Genomic DNA, 23,443 nt, shown 5'->3' with positions numbered 1-23,443 from the left:
GATATGGTACAGTTTAACTGACGTCAGGTGATATGTGAAAGATAGAAAAGCTGTCAGGAATAGTGGCCGTCTGCCCTGATGCGCAGGGCAGTGCAGGGTTTCTACGCCACTTACCTGATCAGTGTGTGTGTGGTCCAAAGAACATTCTGCGATGGTCTCTGTGGAGCTAATGCATGCCGCTGAGTGAGTTAGGTCGGAGAGCCGGTGTCACGTGTGCGCAGCACGTGACCCGGAAGGGTCTGACGCGCGTTTTGCCGTGGACAGGCTTGTTCACAGTCCCAACCCATTAATTACTGCAGTACTGCCTACTTCTTATTCCCCTCAAGGGCCAATCATATGGTCCTCCAATAGGTTGACAGTCAAAGAGGGCCTATCACTATACAAAATGCTGTAATCCAATGTCTATGGAGCATTCGGTGATTGACATCAAGGCCATCCAATAAGGAGACTAGAAAAACGGCAATAGCTAGAACATCTGAGAATGATGTGGGAGATGAATAAGGTGGCAGTACTTATCAATAAAAAGGGAAGGAAGGGAAAAAAGAATAAACTTTGATTGTGTGAAAATATATTAATAAAAATAAAAGGAATAAACAAAATTATTTGAAAAAATTCTTTAAAAAAATAAATAATAAAAAGCCATATTGAACAGGAGATTCAGTCATATTTATTAGAAGGTTATAATTAAAGACAATTGAGAGCTACAAAGGCACTTATAACCCCATGTTGAATGGCAAAACTGATAAGCTTGAGATACATGATATATTTAAGTGTGCAAGATAGACATAGAGGGGAGAAAATGAAATATACTCCCAGATAATGAACTTAGTGAGCAGCTACAGCATACCATTATTCACGTATTGAATGGTATGTGAGCGTGCTCAAAAAGCATCCAGGGATAAGAATAAGTAAGTAGAGCATCTACTTTTGTATTGTATCAGCTGAGGGGTACCTGATGACTAGCATTGCAGGCACCTCTCCTGAAAATCTGCAATGAGAGTGCTCATTATATGTAGAATATATAAAATTAAGTACAGAGAAGGTATAGGTCATACAATAATTTATCAGAGATCCATGCTACCTCCAAACACATACTCTTGTCATCGATAGTTGGTGAGTCATGGGGACCTGTATATTGATGTTAGAAAGAAGAATAGAAGACATTTGCAAACATGACGACAGTGCTAGAAAATATGCTCTGTTACTGTAGTATTGCAGAGACAATATGTCCACAGGCTCATGTCGTTCATGCTACATATTAGAAAATGTAGCAAGAAAAAGATAAGAAAAATTACATAAAATGGTGGTATTCCATTATTATAATAAGGCTTGATTATCTGAAGATGTATTGTGCTGTGATTACAGTGACAAAAGGATAGTAAAATTTGTTATGTATGTTGTGATAATTTATGATAAAGATAACATATTAGTGATATAATGAAATAAATTCAAGTGTAATAATATGAGTGTATTCCACTATGTGATGGATTGGGTATATGGCAATATTCATTATTAGAAAATGAAGATTAAGATATGTAAGAGATAACACGAGAAAAACAAAAAGTGATCCAAATTATGAGTGAAAAAATAAATCAAAGTGTCTGATGATAAAAGGTGAAAGTGAGAAAATGTGAGTACATAATAAGCATCAAGGAAATGAAATTATGAAATAAGTGGTGTGACTTTGATGATAAATCAAGTAGGTAAGAAGACACCAAAGTTGATGTATTCATTCATTCCTGTGGGTGCTACTGCCCCCAATTTAAAGGTCCACTCGCTTTCTTTTCTTAATAGAGTCTGAGTAATGTCGCCACCTCGTATGCCTAAACTGACTTTCTCCAATCCACAGACTTTAAGTTCTTTATAAGATTTTTTATGACATGAATAAAAATGCCGTGCAACCGTAGTTAATTTCTTCTTTTTTTGAAGATCGGTTGCTGCATTACGTATTGTGCCTATGTGCTCAAGAATCCGTTGCTTCAAGGACCTAGTGGTCATTCCCACATATTTCTTGTTGCAAGTGCACATGATACAATAGATGACACCCTCCATCCTGCAATTGATGTAGTCATTGATTTTAATATTTTTACCAAATCTGTCTTGAATCGTATCAGTTTTGGTAATATGATTACATATTTTACAACTGCCACAAGGGAAAGTCCTTTGTGCAAGTATTCTAGTAGATGTAGACTTCAGGTAGTGACTATGCACGAGTTGATCTTTGAGATTTTTGAATCATCTCCACCCCATAGAAACTTGTTTACCCAAAGCTGCTGCTAAGTCAGAGTCGGCCATTAGAATAGGCCAATGTTTCTGTATCGCATATTGGAGTTCCCTCCATTCTCTACAGAAATTAGCAATGAACCTTATCTTGCCACCTTCCTCTCTATTCTTTTTCTTCCTGAAGATAAGATCATTTTGTTGTGTTTGTTGTACTCCTCGCCATGCTTTCTTTATGGTTGTGTTGCTATAGCCTCTCTCACGTAACCTTTGTGAGAGGTCTAGGCTCTGTTGTTCAAAATGATCATTGTCAGAACAGTTTCTGCGTAATCGCAGGAACTCACCCTTAGGTATTTTGGCTACCGTAGGTGAAAAATGGGAACTCGTCTGGTGTAGTAGACTGTTTGTGGCGGTTGTTTTTCTGTATAAATCGGTTGCAATCATCCCATCATTCTGAACGTATAACAATAGATCAAGAAAAGGTATTTGCTCCTGACTTATTTCATGTGTAAGGGTGATGTTAAGGTTGTTGTTATTGAGTGTCTCAATAAACAACAATAATAAATCAACATCCCCTTCCTAGATCATCAAAATATCATCTATATATCTCATCCAAGTAATGATGTGGGATGTAAAATCATTATTGTCATCATGGAAGACGAATTCCTTTTCCCACCACCCGAGAAAGATGTTAGCGTAGGTGGGGGCACAAGCAGCCCCCATTGCAGTTCCTCTGGTCTGTAAATATAGTTTGTCATTAAAGGTAAAGAGGTTGTGATACAACACAAACTCTAATAATTCAAGGAGGAATTTATGGAAGTCATTAAGGCCTTCCATTGTCATAAAGTAATGTACAGCTTTCATCCCGATATCATGGGATATACTCGTATATAGTGCCTCAACATCTAACGTCACAAGATATTGATCTTTCTCCAATCTTATGTCATTGATTTTACGTAATACATCTGTCATATCTTGGACGTAGGAGGACAGACTTAACACATGGTGTCTTAAATGTAAGTCCAAAAAGGTACTGGCCTTTTCCGTTAGACTTCCCTTACCATATACGATTGGTCTTCCGGGTGGGGTGTCTGTGTTCTTATGCACTTTTGGCAGCATATAAAATGTTGGGATCCTGGGGTGTTTGGTAAATAAAAATGTATGTTCTTGAGAAGAAACAATTAGATCACATAACGCTCAATCAATAATCCCATGATATAAAGTTTTATAATCCTCCAACGGATTAAATATCATTCTTTGGTAACAATCTGAACTTTCTAATTGTCTGTTAGCCTCAGTGATATACATTTCTCTGGGCCAAATTACTACATTTCCTCCTTTATCGGATGGCTTTATGAGAATATCCTGCCATTCACCAATTTCTTGTAATGCTTTCTTTTCCCCATGAGTCATATTAGTAGGATATCTAGGTCTTGATTTAGTTTTAAGATAAATGTTATCGAATTCCTTAGACACCATCTTAGTAAAAACCTTGACTTCAGGACTTTAATTATCCGGGGGAAAGAAAGTGGATTTTTTCTTGACAAGAGGTCTTTTACTTGGATCAGAAAGGGTTTGCTCATTGCCAACTGATTCATTTTCAAGATCATGTAGTGCCAAAAGGGCTTCAACTTCAATGTCTGTTAAGTTAGATGCATCATCAGAATCAACACCCTGGGCGTCAGACTCTGATATGCTATAATCATAATTTGATACAGGTGGTGCCATGACATCTTCCAAAATTTCCTTATTGGAAAAAATTTTACAGAGTAGCAGTTTCCTACTGAACAGACGAAGATCCTTTTCCCAGTTGAAACGATTAAAATTCTGGGTTGGGGAGAAAGACAAACCTTTACTCAACACTGATTGCTGTGCATCAGTGAGAGTATGTGTGGATAGGTTAATTATCTTAAGTTGTGAATTTGAAATCGGAATTGTAGAAGCAAGTGATGATGGTATTAAATTCAATATCGACGTGTCTTTCTTGTGGAGTATCTCGTGGGTGAAGGAGATTCTCATTGTGTTTGTCCGCTTCCGCTTTTTGCGTCTCCTCCGCATCTTGCTCTTAATTGTCTCTGTCTGCCCCTCGCTCCTCGAGGATCCTCTAAAAAATGGGGAATAATGTTGGTATTAGCTCCTCTATAATTAGAAGGGTGAGGATTAAGATCGGAATGATCTTGGGTATCCTCTGTACCAGATGAGTCTGCCTCCGAAGACGTATAAGATCTTTGATTCAGAGGGGATTCTCTCCTTGGGTGAATTTTATGCCATCTGAAAACTTTGCCAGATGAAAAATCCCTTTTATCTCTTGTTCTTTTTACGGTCAATTATATTTTGTTCATACACAATTAAATCCTGTTTGGTTTTTTCAAAAGTGTTTTGAAAATGAGTATTGCTTTCCCATTGTTCTAGATTTTTACCAAGCTGTTCTATTTCCTTTTCACATTCCTCTAGAACTAAATGGTTATGTTTAACCAAAATTTGCATTAATTCCTGTGAACATTTATTGAGGCAAGTTTCCCACTCTTGTTTAAGTTTCTCACTTACCAATTGGAAAGCTGGAAACACTTTTGGTCTCAACCCCCTTGGGGAAAAGAAAGCATTACAAGAAATTGGTGAATGGCAGGATATTCTCATAAAACCATCCGATAAAGGAGGAAATGTAGTAATTTGGCCCAGAGAAATGTATATCACTGAGGCTAACAGACAATTAGAAAGTTCAGATTGTTACCAAAGAATGATATTTAATCCATTGGAGGATTATAAAACTTTATATCATGGGATTATTGATCGAGCGTTATGTGATCTAATTGTTTCTTCTCAAGAACATACATTTTTATTTACCAAACACCCCAGGATCCCAACATTTTATATGCTGCCAAAAGTGCATAAGAACACAGACACCTCACCCGGAAGACCAATCGTATCTGGTAAGGGAAGTCTAACGGAAAAGGCCAGTACCTTTTTGGACTTACATTTAAGACACCATGTGTTAAGTCTGTCCTCCTATGTCCAAGATACGACAGATGTATTACGTAAAATCAATGACATAAGATTGGAGAAAGATCAATATCTTGTGACGTTAGATGTCGAGGCACTATATACGAGTATATCCCATGATATCGGGATGAAAGCTGTACATTACTTTATGACAATGGAAGGCCTTAATGACTTCCATAAATTCCTCCTTGAATTATTAGAGTTTGTGTTGTATCACAACCTCTTTACCTTTAATGACAAACTATATTTACAGACCAGAGGAACTGCAATGGGGGCTGCTTGTGCCCCCACCTATGCTAACATCTTTCTCGGGTGGTGGGAAAAGGAATTCGTCTTCCATGATGACAATAATGATTTTACATCCCACATCATTACTTGGATGAGATATATAGATGATATTTTGATGATCTGGGAAGGGGATGTTGATTTATTATTGTTGTTTATTGAGACACTCAATAACAACAACCTTAACATCACCCTTACACATGAAATAAGTCAGGAGCAAATACCTTTTCTTGATCTATTGTTATACGTTCAGAATGATGGGATGATTGCAACCGGTTTATACAGAAAAACAACCGCCACAAACAGTCTACTACACCAGGCGAGTTCCCATTTTCCACCTACGGTAGCCAATATACCTAAGGGTGAGTTCCTGCGATTACGCAGAAACTGTTCTGACAATGATCATTTTGAACAACAGAGCCTAGACCTCTCTCAAAGGATACGTGAGAGAGGCTATAGCAACACAGCCATAAAGAAAGCACGGCGAGGAGTACAACAAACACAACAAAATGATCTTATCTTCAGGAAGAAAAAGAATAGAGAGGGAGGTGGCAAGATAAGGTTCATTGCTAATTTCTGTAGAGAATGGAGGGAACTCCAATATGCGATACAGAAACATTGGCCTATTCTAATGGCCGACTCTGACTTAGCAGCAGCTTTGGGTAAACAAGTTTCTATGGGGTGGAGATGATTCAAAAATCTCAAAGATCAACTCATGCATAGTCACTACCTGAAGTCTACATCTACTAGAATACTTGCACAAGGGACTTTCCCTTGTGGCAGTTGTAAAATATGTAATCATATTACCAAAACTGATACGATTCAAGAAAGATTTGGTAAAAATATTAAAATCAATGACTACATCACTTGCAGGACGGAGGGTGTAATCTATTGTATCATGTGCACTTGCAACAAGAAATATGTGGGAATGACCACTAGGTCCTTGAAGCAACGGATTCTTGAGCACATAGGCACAATACGTAATGCAGCAACCGATCTTCAAAAAAAGAAGAAATTAACTACGGTTGCACGGCATTTTTATTCATGTCATCAAAAATCTTATAAAGAACTTAAAGTCTGTGGATTGGAGAAAGTCAGTTTAGGCATACGAGGTGGCGACATTACTCAGACTCTATTAAGAAAAGAAAGCGAGTGGACCTTTAAATTGGGGGCAGTAGCACCCACAGGAATGAATGAATACATCAACTTTGGTGTCTTCTTACCTACTTGATTTATCATCAAAGTCACACCACTTATTTCATAATTTCATTTCCTTGATGCTTATTATGTACTCACATTTTCTCACTTTCACCTTTTATCATCAGACACTTTGATTTATTTTTTCACTCATAATTTGGATCACTTTTTGTTTTTCTCGTGTTATCTCTTACATATCTTAATCTTCATTTTCTAATAATGAATATTGCCATATACCCAATCCATCACATAGTGGAATACACTCATATTATTACACTTGAATTTATTTCATTATATCACTAATATGTTATCTTTATCATAAATTATCACAACATACATAACAAATTTTACTATCCTTTTGTCACTGTAATCACAGCACAATACATCTTCAGATAATCAAGCCTTATTATAATAATGGAATACCACCATTTTATGTAATTTTTCTTATCTTTTTCTTGCTACATTTTCTAATATGTAGCATGAACGACATGAGCCTGTGGACATATTGTCTCTGCAATACTACAGTAACAGAGCATATTTTCTAGCACTGTCATCATGTTTGCAAATGTCTACTATTCTTCTTTCTAACATCAATATACAGGTCCCCATGACTCACCAACCATCGATGACAAGAGTATGTGTTTGGAGGTAGCATGGATCTCTGATAAATTATTGTATGACCTATACCTTCTCTGTACTTAATTTTATATATTCCACATATAATGAGCACTCTCATTGCAGATTTTCAGGAGAGGTGCCTGCAATGCTAGTCATCAGGTACCCCTCAGCTGACACAATACAAAAGTAGATGCTCTACTTACTTATTCTTATCCCTGGATGCTTTTTGAGCACGCTCACATACCATTCAATACGTGAATAATGGTATGCAGTAGCTGCTCACTAAGTTCATTATCTGGGAGTATATTTCATTTTCTCCCCTCTATGTCTATCTTGCACACTTAAATATATCATGTATCTCAAGCTTATCAGCTTTACCATTCAACATGGGGTTATAAGTGCCTTTGTAGCTCTCAATTGTCTTTAATTATAACCTTCTAATAAATATGACTGAATCTCCTGTTCAATATGGCTTTTTATTATTTATTTTTTTAAAGAATTTTTTCAAATAAGTTTGTTTATTCCTTTTATTTTTATTAATATATTTTCACACAATCAAAGTTTATTCTTTTTTCCCTTCCTTCCCTTTTTATTGATAAGTACTGCCACCTTATTCATCCCCCACATCATTCTCAGATGTTCTAGCTATTGCCATTTTTCTAGTCTCCTTATTGGATGGCCTTGATGTCAATCACCGAATGCTCCATAGACATTGGATTACAGCATTTCATATAGTGATAGGCCCTCTTTGACTGTCAATCTATTGGAGGACCATATGATTGGCCCTTGAGGGGAATAAGAAGTAGGCAGTACTGCAGTAATTAATGGGTTGGGACTGTGAACAAGCCTGTCCATGGCGAAACGCGCGTCAGACCCTTCCGGGTCACGTGCTGCGCACACGTGACACCGGCTCTCCGACCTAACTCACTCAGCGGCATGCATTAGCTCCACAGAGACCATCACAGACTGTTCTTTGAACCACACACACACTGATCAGGTAAGTGGCGTAGAAACCCTGCACTGCCCTGCGCATCAGGGCAGACGGCCACTATTCCTGACAGCTTTTCTATCTTTCACATATCACCTGACGTCAGTTAAACTGTACCATATCCATTCACACTAGGAGAAACAACTTGTGGGAAAACTTGTTTCCCTATCTCCTTTCTATTTGTACAGACCTGAGTCACCTGATTATTTGTGTGTTATATGTATTATGGTCCATAAAATTATACAGCTTCCTGATATATAACTAATTGTATGGGGAATAACCATACCTTTTGATTATTGTGGAACACATCATATTTAACAATTTGTGGCTATTTGTAGCCTTATATGTGTATATATATATATATATATATATATATATATAGGAAAGTCTTTTAAATGTACATGCAGCAGATACATGTGCAATTTGTCTGTGATTAGGGTGTAATTTTCCAATTCTGTATTATCTGTAGAGAGCTATTTGTTTGATATTCCAGCATATATGAAATAAGTATTCAATGATTTCTTGAACATGCCCAGATTGTGAATTTCTGATAATATGGGGCATCTGTGGATTTATCAATACACAGCTATAATTATTTAGATTTAATATCAATTTATTCGCCTGGTTATTTACATTTTTTTCAACCTTAGGAGAAAATATATCTCCTGCTGGAGATTATTTCTCCACTGTTTCTGGTAAAATTGTGAATTTTGACAATATGAGAAATATATGGATTTAATGATATAATGTGAGACTTATCTTGATGGATCATCAATTTATTTTGTCTTATTGTTGATCATCAAAAGTAACATATTGTCGTCCAGAACATATTTTCTTCAACCTATCCTTATTAACTTTATTTGTTTCATGTTTGATTGTGTGTCTGTTTATATGTTGAATTCACGCTGATTACCTCTTTTAATATTATATAATAAAAGTTAAGTTTTAGCTTTTGGCATGTGACCAATTATCTCCACACCTATTGTGTGCCCCCACAAAGAGTCCTTTTTTCTTTTTCTTTTGCTAGCTAATAATATACATTGACTCTGGGGAGCACCACGGACTTACCACATTATAGTTTTTTACAGACCAAGGTCTTACAAACTATCTGGTATATTCAGGACATAGAAGTGTTCATTCACAAGTCTGGTTATAGGTTTATTGAGATATATACAACCTTCAATAGATACAGTAGCAGTCCTTTTGGTTCAGTGCGGTTCCTTTCTTTTTCATTGTAAACTGTATAGTTAGCCACACAATATACAGCAACGCAACCTAGTGCTGCCTGATTCTAGTCGTCATCAATCGGTGCTCTGGACCGTCAAAAAAATTAAAACATAGTGTATTTTTTTTTTTGCTCTAATTTTGTTCTGTGTGTGTGTGTTAGGCTTAGCAGCACAAGATACAGTCAGCAACGCAAGTTGCAACCTAGTGCTGCCCGACTCCAGTCGTCATCAGTCGGTGCTCTGGGCCCAAGTTGTGGACCCGAAAATAAAAATAAAAAAAAAATAGCTTAGCCGCACAAGATAGAGCAACGCAACCTAGTGCTGCCCGACTCTAGTCTTCATCAATCTGTGCTCTGGGCCCAAATTCTGGACCTGAAAAAAAAAGTGTCTATTTTTTTTCTGTGTGCGCACAACTGCACGTGTGTGAATTTTGTAACCGCACCTTGGCTACACAATTGGTGCTTGTGATACTGCTTCAAGACTGCAGAAAATATGGAGGGCTGTCACATGACAGGAGAGCAAGGCTAAGAACCACATGTTGTAGCTACTGCCAGCAGTTATCATGATGATGCAAGGCCATAAATTTCCTCATCCTCTATGAAGGCCCATGCCCCAGGGCTTAAGTCACGCCATGTAAAGCTATTTTTACTGTAGTAAAGAAAAAAAAAACAAAAGACAAGTTGCCTTTAGATAAACAAAAAATTGGCAATATGCCATTCACTACATTAAGTGGAAAGGATAAGGCCTTGGCCTTTAGTTATGATAACTGCAGGTTCTGATAGCCCTTCTGTTTGTAGTAGTAGTACTAGTGGTGGTACCATTAAAAAATTGAAAGTTGTTAAGAAGAGTAAGACAGCTCCGGAAAAAACAACTGTGTGCCCTGAGAAATCGAAATCACAAATCCCCGAGAAGCGTGCAAGTGAGTCCGTGGTTGCCAAGTGTGAGCCAGACCTAAAAACTAGTGTACTGGAGGATCCTCCAAGTTCCAACATTGTGTGCCCTCTGTAAATGTGGGGAAGGGCAGTCAACATCTTGCAGACGTAGTCAGTGAGGATGCTTCTGTGGAATTGCACATGGAGGAGGAGGATATTTTGGTAGTTGAAGGCGCTAAGGATGATGAGGCTGTTGATGAAGATGTTGGTGATGAGGATGTTTATGCCGAGGATGTCCTTTGTGTAAGTAAGGCAACAGCTGTTGCCCATGGATTGAAAAAGCCAAAGCCCATTGTTGTCATGCCAGGGCAAAAGACAAAAAAATCCACTTCTCACGTGTAGAATTATTTCCACCCCAATCCAGACAACAATTGTCAAGCCATATGTAACCATTGCTAAGCAAGAGTAAGTAGAGGGAGGGATCTAAACCACCTAGGAACCTCCCCCTTGTTACATCACTTGGAGCGCATTCACCAAATATCAAAGTGTATGTCGCCAAGTTCCAAAACTCAAAATGTAACAAGTCCAGTGTCACCTACCTGCTCTCTCTCTGTGGGATCCAAGCGCCTTCGATCTTTACCACCAACACCTGCATCATCAACATCCTCATTTGTCATCGGGAGTAGTCCTGCTGCATCCAGTGTTATTCGAAGCATGATTTGACTCCTCTCCTATCCGTGATTCCTCAGAAGGATCCTTGATGACTACGCCTGTTGCTGCTGCTGTTGCTGTGAGTGGATCTTCATCCCAGAAGTGGACCAGGAGGAAGATTACTTGTAGTGTATCCTCCAAAAAACAATTAACAAGAGCAAACAAGTATGACAGCAATCACCCAGTTGCACAGCTGATTACTGATTCCATAACAGCTATGCTGGTATTAGATGTGCGTCCAGTATCCGCCATTACTGCAGTGGGTTTTCAACAGTTTTTTTTTCAGATATCTCTTTATTTTAGTTTTTAGAAAACAGATATAAAAATACAAGGAACACCAAACAAAGTGTTAGAACAAATAAAATAGTGACTATCACCATAGATATAAAGTTCAACTGGAGTCAAAATAACCTTTGTCTAAAACTCTAGCATGTATATAAGTACACTTATGAAAAGATAGTATAGGTGGGTTGTATAAGGATTCACAGAGTTTATATAATTAATATAAAAAATGTTAGGAATTAACTATTTCCGCTACTAAGGTTCTAATATACTGCTGAATAGGACAATGTGTGCCATCCAGGTAGATATTACTATCTGATACAATAACAAGAAACTAAAATAACAAAATCAATCATCACAAAAAAAAGGGGAGCTAGGGAGGGGGAGAGAGGATCTGGTGGGGGAGAGGAAAGGGGAGGGGGTGAGCGCAAATGAATCTAGGTGATTTTGAAATTAGGCCATTTATAGCATTAAGATTTATTATTGCAGTATAGAAACAAGGACAAATATACAACAGTCATATCATGAAAAGTTGTGCGGTAGTCGCTATGTGTGGACTAATCCAGCAATTGGTGTGAATACCAAGTCGTGGTTTCAAAAATTTTATTGATGAGTTTGTGTGGTATTATCTAGATGCGATATATAAAATCCCCATTTTTTTCTGGAAACATTCTACTCCCTTCTCTATGTTGGGTAGTGTCACACCGATCAAAGTAAAGTACTTGTAGTATCATGCATTTGACATCATTAAGGAAGGGAGGTGTCTTTATCGTCCAATTAATTAGAATCGCTTTGTTGGCAATCGTGACTATTGTTGTGAGTAACGGTATTATTCTTTTTTTTTTATTATGTGGGGTTACATCCCCATTGTTAAAATTTGCTAAAATTAGAGCCATAGGGTCTTTTAGCAGATTTAATGAAAGCAAATTGTTTATGAAAAGCATAAGTTTATCCCAAAACTTGCGGATACGACCACATTCCCATATATTATGCCAGAAGGTGGCTTTTGTAGCTTTGCATTTTATATAATGCCCAGTCTCTTCTAACACCATATGTGCTCTGCTACTTTGCGAGATGTATGCCCTATGTAAGATTTTTACGTGGACTTCCTGTAGACGTGCAGAGTATAAAATTTTCCGAGTTTTCTCATAATATTGTAGAAGAATTTTGGGTGTATTTAGTGTAGGGATGTTTAATGCCCAACTCTGTGCACATCTGTGCCATAGTGTGTTTGATTTGGCAGAGTTGAAATCTGCCGTCAAATATCTGGTTTTATAACTATTTTGTGTTGTAAAAGTAAATAGGGAATTTAGTACATCTTTAGCATTTGGGTCTTTCATAGCTGGAGAGATCTGCTGGACAAAATGCCTGACTTGGAGGTACATAAAAAATTGCGTATTAGGTAAACTGTATTTTTATTTAAGACTTTGGAAAGTGAGGAGGGTACCCCCCAGAGTCAAAAACATCTTTGACTTTTGCAAGACCTTTAGTTTTCCAGATGAGGAAATGGCCATTTTCTAGGCTAGGACAGAACATCAGGTTGCCCCATAAAGTATTGTATTTTGATGAGCCTGGGTTGCGGCCAAACCTTTGATTGACTGCCAGCCAAGCCTTATAGGTGTCCCGAAAAATCACATTGTCAAGTACATGATTGGGGAGTGCGGATCTTGGAGTGTGCAAATGTGCGCTTGGAGAAAAGGGAGTAAATAATTCTGTTTCCAGAAGTAAATCAGTGCAGGTACTGTGTCCAAGACACCAGTCTAGCACATATCTCTGAAACACTGCATTTGAGAAGGCTTTTAAATCAGGGACTCCCAGTCCACCCTTTTCCTTTGTACATTGAAGTTTGGCTAATGCTATTCTGGGTTTCCCACCGCGCCACAGAAATTTAGAGGATACTTTTGCAAAAGTAGCAATATCGCTTTGCGTGAGGGCAATAGGAAGCATTTGGATCAAGTAGGCAATTTTTGGGAAGATTATACTCTTCAGAACCGCTACTTGGCCCATTAGTGACAAAGTAAGAGTGTGCCAGTCCTCCAGAAATGTATTAATCTTAGAGAGCATTGGGGTAAAATTACACTTGTACAATTTAGAGATTATTTCAGGGATATAAACTCCCAGATATTTTAAAGTATTTTGTGCCCTAACAAATTGGGAGCTGATATGGGGTAAGATAGATAGGGAGTTGGTCCCCAAATAGAGTAGTTCTGATTTGTGAAAGTTAACTCTGTAGCCTGAGAAGGATCCAAAGCGTATTACGTTGTCTAATATTGAGGGTAATGATATTTCTGGATGGGAGACAAATAGCATCATGTCATCCGCAAATAGAGCTATCTTGGATTCCACTGAACCAGTCTTGATTCCAGAAAACCATGTATCTTTTCTCAAGGTGATCGCTAGAGGTTCCAATGCTAGTGTGAACAGCAAGGGGGATAACGGGCATCCCTGCCTCGTCCCCCTACCTATCGAAAAATGCAGGGAAAAGTATCCGTTGCAGGCTATTTGAGTTGTTGGATTAGTGTAAATAGTAGTAATTAGTTTTGTGAAGCTTTCTGGGAACCCAAAGCGTCGTAGGGATTTGAAAAGGTGATCCCATGTTAGTAGATCGAATGCCTTTTCGGCGTCTAAAGAGAACAAAAAAGACGTCTCCGGATTCCCAGTGAGTTCCAACCCTTGCATAACAGATATGACTCTATGGATGTTGGTTACTGAGTATCTTCCCATGATGAATCCTGTTTGGTCTGTGTGTACTACAGATGGGAGGGATCATTTTAAGTCGGTCTGCCAAGATTTTAGTGATAAGTTTGTAATCAGAGTTTAGTAAAGAAATAGGTCTGTATGACCCTGGTTGTTCTAGATCCCTCCCAGGCTTTGGGAGCAACTCAAGAATAGCATTGTTAAAATAGAGTGGCAAAGACTTACTTTGAAGGATGCCATTGTACATTTCTAATGTGTCTCCACATTTGGGGAAACTAATTTTGTAGTATTCTCCAGTAAGGCCATCTGGCCCCAGAGCTTTATTGGGTTTAAGTAGACTTATAGCTCTAGAGAGTTCTAACATCGTAATGGGAGCATTTAGGCTATCGCCACTGTCTTGATTTATCTGAGGTAGGTGTACTTCCCAAAACTCGTTCTTTTGAGTATAATCTATTTGACCATCTGCATAAAATGTTCTGAGTGTCTAGGAAATCTGAGATCCGGTGTGAACTCGATTGCCTGACTGGTCTATTAAGGATTTTATGATATTGGTTGAGCATGGACCACGTAACAGATTGGATAATAAATGTCCTGAGGTAATAAACGTCCTGATTTGTTGCCAAATTTGTGGAATTTAAAGTCTGAAAGATATCGTGATCTATCATGATAATGTGATACAATGGAAACAAAATTCATCTTTTTTTACAAGTATATATTTTTTTGTATAGGAGAGAGTAGATTTATATGTCAGATATTTTTCAGTTAGTTCTCGTAGGGCTTTATGATAGTTTTTATTGTCATTTTTTGTTTGTTTAACGTAGAAAATGATTTCCCCTCTTATTACTGTTTTGGAAGTTTGTCAGAACAAAGCAGGGTCAGTGAGCCTATGTTCCTCATTGTTATTTTGATATGTTAGCCAAGCTGTTTCTGGTTTTCAACAGTTAATTGAGGTCCTGTGTCCTCACTACCAGATCCCTTCTAGATTCCACTTTGCTAAAACAGCAATTCCAAGTCTGTACAAGGACATTAAAAAAAAACTTATTAATATCCTCAGAAATGCCGTTGTACCCACTGTCCACTTGACCACTGATATGTGGACAAGTAGGGCAGGGCTAAGGATTACACGACTGTGACACCCCACTGGGTAGGTGTATTGCCTACAACAGAAGCAGCAACATCTACCAATAGACAGCTGATACAGAGGCAGGCTACTCTTTGCATAACTGGTTTCACTAAGAGGCATACCGCTGAGAACCTCTTAGAAAAACTCAGGGAAATCATTGCTAAATGGCTTACCCCACTTGGACTCTCCTCGGGATTTGTGATTTCGGACAATGCCACCAATATTGTGAGAGCATTACATGTGGGCGAATTCCAACACATCGCATGTTTTGCTCTCACAATTAATTTGGTGGTGCAACATTTTTTTAAAAATGACAGGGGCATGCAGGAGATGCTGTCCATGGCCCACAAAATATCTGGACATTTTAGACATTCGGCAAATGCTTGTTGAAGTTTGCATGACCAGCAGGTACTGTTAAATTTTCCCTGCCATCAGCTGAAGCAAGAGGTAGTAACTCGGTGGATTACTACCCTCTATATGCTTCAGCGGATGGAGGAACAGAAAAATGCCATCCGGGGCTATACAACGGCCTATGACATAGGCCGCGGAGGGGGAATGCACCTTACTCAAGCGCAGTGGAGAATAATTTCCGTGTTGTGCAAGGTTCTCAAACCCTTTGAACTTGCCACACGTGAAGTTAGTTCAGACACTGCCAGCTTGAGTCAGGTCATTCCCCTCATCAGACTTTTGAAAAAACAGCTGGAGAAACTGAAGAAGGAGCTGAAATGGAGCGATTGCACAAGGTATGTCGGACTGGTTGATCAAGCCCTTGATTCACTTCACCAGGATCCAAGAGTCGTCAATCTATTGAAATCTGCAAAAACCTATTTTGGCGACCATTCTGGATCCTAGGTTTAAGTCCTACCTTGTGAGTTTTTTTTCCAACAGACCGAAATCTAAAACTATGCAAAGAGCTGTTGGTAAAAAGAATTGTCAGCTGCAGCTGCACATGAAACAACATCATCTCCTCCTTCAGTTTCTGCAGCTGTCAGGAAAAAACTCAATTTTCTTTACAGAATTCCTGCTAGTCATGCAGATCGTTCACTAAAAATTTACATCTGGTCAGGCCTGAGAGAACTGCCTACTAGTGGCATGTCTGCCGTGACTATGTGTGATACGGTCTCCATTCACAGAACGGTGGAGGACTGTTTCAGAGATAACATCCTAATAGGCTTGTCAGACAGTCCCTTTCAGTACTGGCAGGAAAAAGAAGCAATTTGGAGCCCCATATACAAACTGGCTTTGCATTACTTAAGTTGCCCACCCTCCAGTGTGTGCTCTGAAAGAGTTTTCAGTGCAGCTGGCAACCTTCAGTGATTGGCGTAAGAGGTTACTTCCCCAAAATGTGGAAAAGATGATGTTCATTAAAATTAATTATAAATTCCACCAGGAAGACATCTACCAACAATTACATCAAAAAATTACAGAGGTGCCTATGGTGGATTCCAGCAGGGACGAATTAATATTGTGTGAAGAAGAGGATGTACACACTGATGGGGATGACGAGGATGATGACAACTTGTAATGTAAAGCCAGTTTGTGTATGGGATAATTTTCATTTCCATGTCCAATGCACATTGGCAGCTTGTTTTATGGGGGTCCAAAATAAACCAATAATTTCAGCCACAATTGGCAGTCCTTGTCGTTGAAATTATTGGTTTATTAAACTGTGAATGTCCTGTTTCGTATACAACATAAGGGTGGGTGGGAGGGCCCAAAGACTATTCCATCTTGCACCTTTTTCCTTTCCATTATGTGCTGGTTGGGGCATTGCTGCCTGACATTTTAAATTAATGTTATGGTTTGTTTAGGAACCAATGATTTATTTTTAAATTAATTTATTATCAATTTTACAGCCAGGGGCTGCACCAATGAATTGTTTTTTAATTTATTTATTATCAATTTTACAGCCAGGGGCTGCACCAACTATCAACTATCAATTCTTCAATCCTCAAGGGTATCCCAACCATCATCTTTGCACAGTCCTCAACTCTATTAATAATTATATCAATCAGTTTTGAGCCAGCAAGCTGGATGCAACCTTTTGTCCCTTTAACTAGATGTAAAAAAATCAATATTGTGAGCTGTGACGTGGTCAAAATTGACTGGAAGCGAGTGGAAACAAATGATATTGAGGTTATTAATACTGTAGGAACAAAAAAAGGTCATTTTATGTGATTTTAGCTGTTTTTTTTTTATTTTTTTAACAAAAAATCCAGATCCAAAACAAAAACATGAAAGCAAAACACGGAGGTGAGGTTTTGGCAAAACCAATCCAAAACCAAAACACGGGGGTCGGCGCACATCCCTAATATCCTAATTCAGGTTCATAACTGTTTTGGTATGTAAATCTTCAGCTGTAAAGCACGGGATCTTTCATATCAGCAGAAGATAAATTTGCATACATTTTAGCTGATTACCCACCTGATCAGGTGCTTCTATAAATCCAGCAGTCCAAGGGTCACAACCTTCAAAATGTGCATACATGACCAATCCTGAAAACACGGAACATGTCGAGATTATCCAGAGTCCAATCAAATTAAAATAAAGAGCTCTGAAAAGAGAACATTAAAGACATTAAAATTGCATAATGAATGTGTATGTGAACCTGGGCGCTCCTAAGTGTAAGCAAGCCTGGTAGTTAAAAGGTTTTTATCTAGTGAGAAAACAAGGATTGATTGGAAAGAAATGGTATTACCTCCTCTGGGCTCTACTCCAGTTTAACCATTAAAGTATGCCAGTGAAATGAGGGTTTCAGATGTGATGTGAAACAAAATTACATTTATTCATATGAATAAAAACAGGTAGACATTGTTGAACATAATTTTTCAAATATGGGGGACACAAGTGGGTCCAGACTCATAGAGAAAAGGGGGGGAAAGGGGATACACAGAGGGTCAGGGGTAGGGTAGGTGCACTAATTTGTGTGCAGAAGATCCAATTAGGATATATTCAAGCATTAGGATTGACCAGTTGGACATAAACTGGATATATGCAAAAGTTGGAAATATTCACACGGTTCATAAATAGAGAAATCCTACCCGGTATGAGATGGGGAGCCAGCGGGTGTGGGTTGCAGGATTTCCGGGTTGCCCTGCAATGGCTCCAAATGTTTTTATCCCAAATAGGGAGGGGATCCTGTAGTTGAACTTCTGGTCCAGGGAATGACACAGGTGCAGTCGTCCAACGCGTTTTCGAGACATATAGTCTCTTCCTCAAGGCTGCCTTGAGGAAGAGACAGGATCCCCTCCCTATTTGGGATAAAAACGTTTGGAGCCATTGCAGGGCAACCCAGAAATCCTGCAACCCACACCCACTGGCTCCCCATCTCAAGCTGGGTAGGATTTCTCTATTTATGAACCAACCTGCATCACAGTATCATCAGTGTGAATATTTTTAACTTTTGCATATATCCAGTTTATGTCCAACTGGTCAATCCTAATGCTTGAATTTATCCTAATTGGATATTCTGCGCACAAATTAGTGCACCTACCCTACCCCTGACCCTCTGTGTATCCCCTTCCCCCCCCCTTTTCTCTGAGTCTGGACCCACTTGTGTCCCCCATATTTGAAAATTTATGTTCAACAATGTCTACCTGTTTTTATTGAAATGAATAAATGTATTTTTTGTTTCACATCACATCTGAAACCCTCATTTCACTGGTATACTTTAATGGCTAAACCAGAGTAGCGCCCAGAGGAGGTAATACCATTTCTTTCCATTAAAATTGCATAACCTTGCTATATCTCTATGGAGGGCACCAAGGAGGGAATTCAATTGACTGTATCGGCGGCTGTCATTGATGGGCACCTGACGGAACATTTGAATTGTTGCTCCGTTCAGAAACGATAGCCGCTGACGCCAGCATTTCTGCTCACAGCCACATGAGGTGGCGGGCAGAAATGTGCGATAAGTCTGTAGTTCGGGCACCCTAACGAGGACTTTAGTCGGGTTTAGCAGTTTTATGCAGCTAAACCCGGTCTATTTGGGCACAACAAGAGCAATAATTAATGGGTGCCCAAAAGTTATTAAATTGCTAAATTGGGCACTCAATAATTACTGCGGCTAAAAAAACTGTTGAATCGCCCCCTAGGTGTCCATTGATCGATCCCCCAAAGGTAAGAAACAATAGAATTAAAAGTTATTTTTTACTTTGTACCTCATTCTCATAAATTCTAGTACAATGGCTGCATACATAATTTGCAAGCAAATGGCACACTTTAAAAAAATATTAACAAGGCCTGAAAGTTCTAGTCATTAGTATAGACTTATGTATACCTTAAACTCCCTTAGGGTTGATATTCGCAGTTTACCTCTTATGCCGGGTACACACTAGACCAGTGGTTCACAAACTGTGTGCTGTGGCACCCTGGGGTGCCTTGGGACACTTGCAGGGGTGCCTCAGGTTGGTGGACCAGCACCAAATGAAATTATTTGTGGTCAATGTAATGTAAATATTTAGGCAAACAGAAGCACACACATGTCCACCACCACATAACTGACCCTAAGGATGACAGTTAAGCACAATTTACTTCACTTTACTACATTTGTTTCTGAATTGCACATCGTCTAGTGTGTACCTGCTATGTCGCTGACGGTGTGCGCTCCCTCATGTCAACAGCACCATCACTTGTTGGATCTGGATGCACACTAGCAGGGGCCATGCTGCCGAATGAAACATGGTCCCCGCTAATGCTCCATCGCTCTTGGCATTGGCAAGCGTGTACACCGGCAATAAGGTTCAAACAGGCTGCTCCGAGGAAGTTTCAGTCCAGGATAGGAGAGCTGGGTCACCAAGGAGCATGGGGAACCTGTATAAAGATCTTGGAGTCACTTTGGTGTACTGCTATTAGCAGGAGCCATCAGGAAAAGTACTGCCCCACAAATGGAAGAAGCATGCAGTCTACCAGGAGCACCCTATATCAGAGGCAGGGAGAGACCAATACTAGCCACCTTAGTACTAGTGAGAGCGTCCTGGGAGAAGCTTGACCTACAACTCAGAGACAAGTTTCTGTGAGTCTTTTCTGTGAACTGATGTCAGTGAATTGTGAGTGAGCAGAGCAGACTACAGACAAGAGAAGGCCTTGTCTAATTTTATCATTGTTGAGCCCCACCGATCTGCTGCTTACAGAATGCTGACAGTCCCTGCACTACTACAGTATAGGACATACAGCAGTGTGTTATGCCTGAGAGACTGAGCTATAAGTTTTAATAGTAGTAGTAGTATTAGTAGTAACAGTTATTTATAGAGACGAGTGGTTTCGGTTCTCAGAGAACCGAGCCCACCCGAATTTTGCAGATCCGAGTCAGATCCAAGCAGGCTCAAAGTTTCCCGCCTGACTCGGATCTCGAAACTGAGGCAAAACAATAGAGTCGGAAATCTCGCGGTTCACCAGCTTACGTCTCTATGATCAATGTAGTATAGGGACCACGCGGCGGACGCCATTTCACTCCGGCTGTGGAGACTGAACAGGGAGGGTGGGTAGTGTAGGGCTGGGAGAGTGGTGCTGTGTCCTAGGCTGGTGCACTGCTGATCCATTCTGGGCTGGTGCTGATCCATTCTGGGCTGGTGTTGATCCATTCTGGGCTGGTGCTCTGCTATCTGCTGTGTCCTGGGGTGCTGCAGTGCTCATACATTCTGGGCTGGTGCTCTGCTGTCTGCTGTGTCCATCTGGGCTGCTGCAGAATACATCTGGGCTTCGTGCTGCGTCCATCTGGGCCCAAGTTCTGGACTCCCCCAAAAAATTAAAAAAATTGTGAAAAAAAGTGTCTTTTAGTGTAAAATTTTTCTGTGTGTGCGCATGTTAGGCTTAACCACACAAGATCCAGCAACGCAAGTTGCAACCTAGTGCTGCCCCACTCCAGTCGTGATCAATCGCTGCTTTAGGCCCAAATTCTGGAGCATAAAAAAATTAAAGTATATTGGGCAAAATGTAATAGGGTGAGTTTAGAAAAGTGAGAGTTTCTGACACTTTTTAAACTTTTCCAATGTAATAGAGTCCAAAAACAAAGTAACAGAGCGAACTTGCATGTTTTTTTAGACTTAAAAAACTCACGATTTAAAATCTCATTCAGATGTTTTCAGATTTTGAAGATAAAACTCAACCAATGTGAGAGTTTACTGCTAAACTCTCACATTTTCTAAACTCTCACCCTATTACATTACTTTTTTTTGTGCATGTCAGCCACTCCTGGCTGTCACTGTCATCTGCGTAGGTGCGCAGGGGTGCTGTGTTCCTGTCTGTCGAGGGGCTGCTGCCCAAAATAATAAACAATTTTTATTGTGTGCATGTTAGCCACACCTGTCATCGGCGTAGGTGCGCAGGGGTGCTGTGCTGCTGTCTGTCAAGGAGCTGCATGAATATTGCAATGAAAACTTTTTTTTTAAGTTATTGGGTTACAAAAAGTTGTGTTTTTTTTTTTAATCTTAAACATAGCAGAAATGTTATCCTAACAGCTTATAAAGTTATATGCTCTAAAAAACTAAAGCCTATATTTATTTACAAACCTATATAGAGTAGACATCCTAAATTCTAAAACTGTTCTATTCAAAAATGTAAACAAAAGTCAGGAGAGGCCTCAGAGAACATGAGAAAAGATGCTCTAGGTGCTGAACTTCGAGGGATTTTTCCATCATGTTCTGCACTGTGGAAAGGTTTCATTCACATGTTTTCTATAAAGCAATTCAAAGTTACAGCCTTCAAAGTGTCTGGCTATAACACCCACCTTTTGGCAATTCCTGGCAAGATTATTACAAGCAAAAGATTCATCTGTCTGGGAATTCATGGATCGTATTTGGCCTGAATGCACTAAGACATCCAGTGATTCTGTCACTGTGTCCTGTAGCCGACTTTATTCCTACCTGAATCGCAAACTGAAATACGGCATAGTAAGCACAGACAACATGGAGGCCTTTGTTATTCCACTGCATGCCAACCAATACCTCCCAGACTACACCCACTGGGGGACCAGGTCTTGATGATGACCATCCCCATCTGTTGCTAGGCCTCCTTCTTCCAAACCATCCATCCTGGACTTCCTGTCCAAAAAGGGTGAGCAGGGTACAGAAGAGGAGCTAGATGTCCCCGATTACATTATTTTTCCATCTATAATAGATGATGTGGATGGATAAGAGTTTCAGATGTTGGAACAGGGGCTCCCACCTATTTGGCTTACCTCCAGAGAACAGAACTGTGTTCCTCAGGAAGTGTCTATGCCTGAGCTGATAGGTAGGTAGTCTCTGGCTGTTGGTAAACACCCTTCAGGAGATGGTAACCCAAAATAACAACAACTGTAATTATAATAATGTGTCCACTGATAATGATAACCAGCCTGATCCCTTAACAGCAACATACCCATATGGCCAACTCATAACATGACACCCAGTTTACAGCCTCCTCTTCCTTATGACACTAATCCAGTCGCCATGGTTGATCAATCAGCCATGTGTGGCCCACCCAAATTTTGGCCTTCTACATTCTAACATATTCACATATCTAAGAAGTGGACAGTGGGAACAATGGCAATTTGAAGGCCACTAACTTTTTTAATGTCCCTGTACAGGTTGCGAAATTCCGTTACAGAACAGAAGGTTTGTAAAGGATTATTTAAGTCAATTGTTTTTTGGAAGCACTCTTCATGGTCCCCGTCTGGGATGAAAATCCACTCCTAGCTGCAGAAGCAGGCACAAGATTCGCAAGAAAGACACAACATAAGGCCTTAAATCAGGGAAAGCCAACCCCGGTCCTCGAGAGCCCACATTTTCCAGATGACCTAGCTGGTGCACAGGTGTATTCATTACTCACCAAAACATTTAGAAAGATCCACAGGTGGAGTTAATTATTATAGTTTTGATTATGTTAGGAGACCTGGAAATCATGCACTGTTATCTCTTGACAACTAGGGTTGGCTACCTCTGCCCTTAAATCCTAGATCTTACACTTGTCCACATATCTGTACTGGTTAAGTGGCACTTTGAGGCCACTAACTAACTATTGTTTTTTTTATGTCCATGTACAGGTTGGGAAATGCCTTTATAGAAGGTTTGCAATGCATTATTTAAGTCAATTGTTTATACTTTTTTGGAAAGCACTCTTCCTGGTTCCCTTCTGTGATGAGAAAATCAACTCCCAGTAGCAGCAGCCATGCTCAAGGATTCTTCTGTGGCAAGGACTGATGTAAATGTACTGTATCACATTTTTTTTGTAAATGCCTCCTCCTTTT

General features: G+C 39.5%; 1 protein-coding gene across 1 annotated transcript in view; it reads right to left on the bottom strand.

Annotated features, from left to right (window-relative positions):
- LOC148525808 (sodium-coupled monocarboxylate transporter 2-like) overlaps positions 1-23,443 on the bottom strand; it is a 170,683-nt gene that overhangs the window by 50,536 nt on the left and 96,704 nt on the right. The window contains exon 7 of the mRNA XM_088470462.1: positions 17,644-17,773. Within this exon, the coding sequence (XP_088326588.1) occupies positions 17,644-17,773 (130 nt within the window). The remainder of the gene's footprint in view (positions 1-17,643; positions 17,774-23,443) is intronic.

This window comes from Taudactylus pleione, unplaced genomic scaffold, assembly GCF_031769625.1.
Source record: "Taudactylus pleione unplaced genomic scaffold, aTauple2 ptg000100l, whole genome shotgun sequence".
NCBI lineage: Eukaryota > Metazoa > Chordata > Amphibia > Anura > Myobatrachidae > Taudactylus > Taudactylus pleione.
Note: the sequence above shows the minus strand (reverse complement) of the source record. Positions and strands in the feature narration are given on the sequence as shown.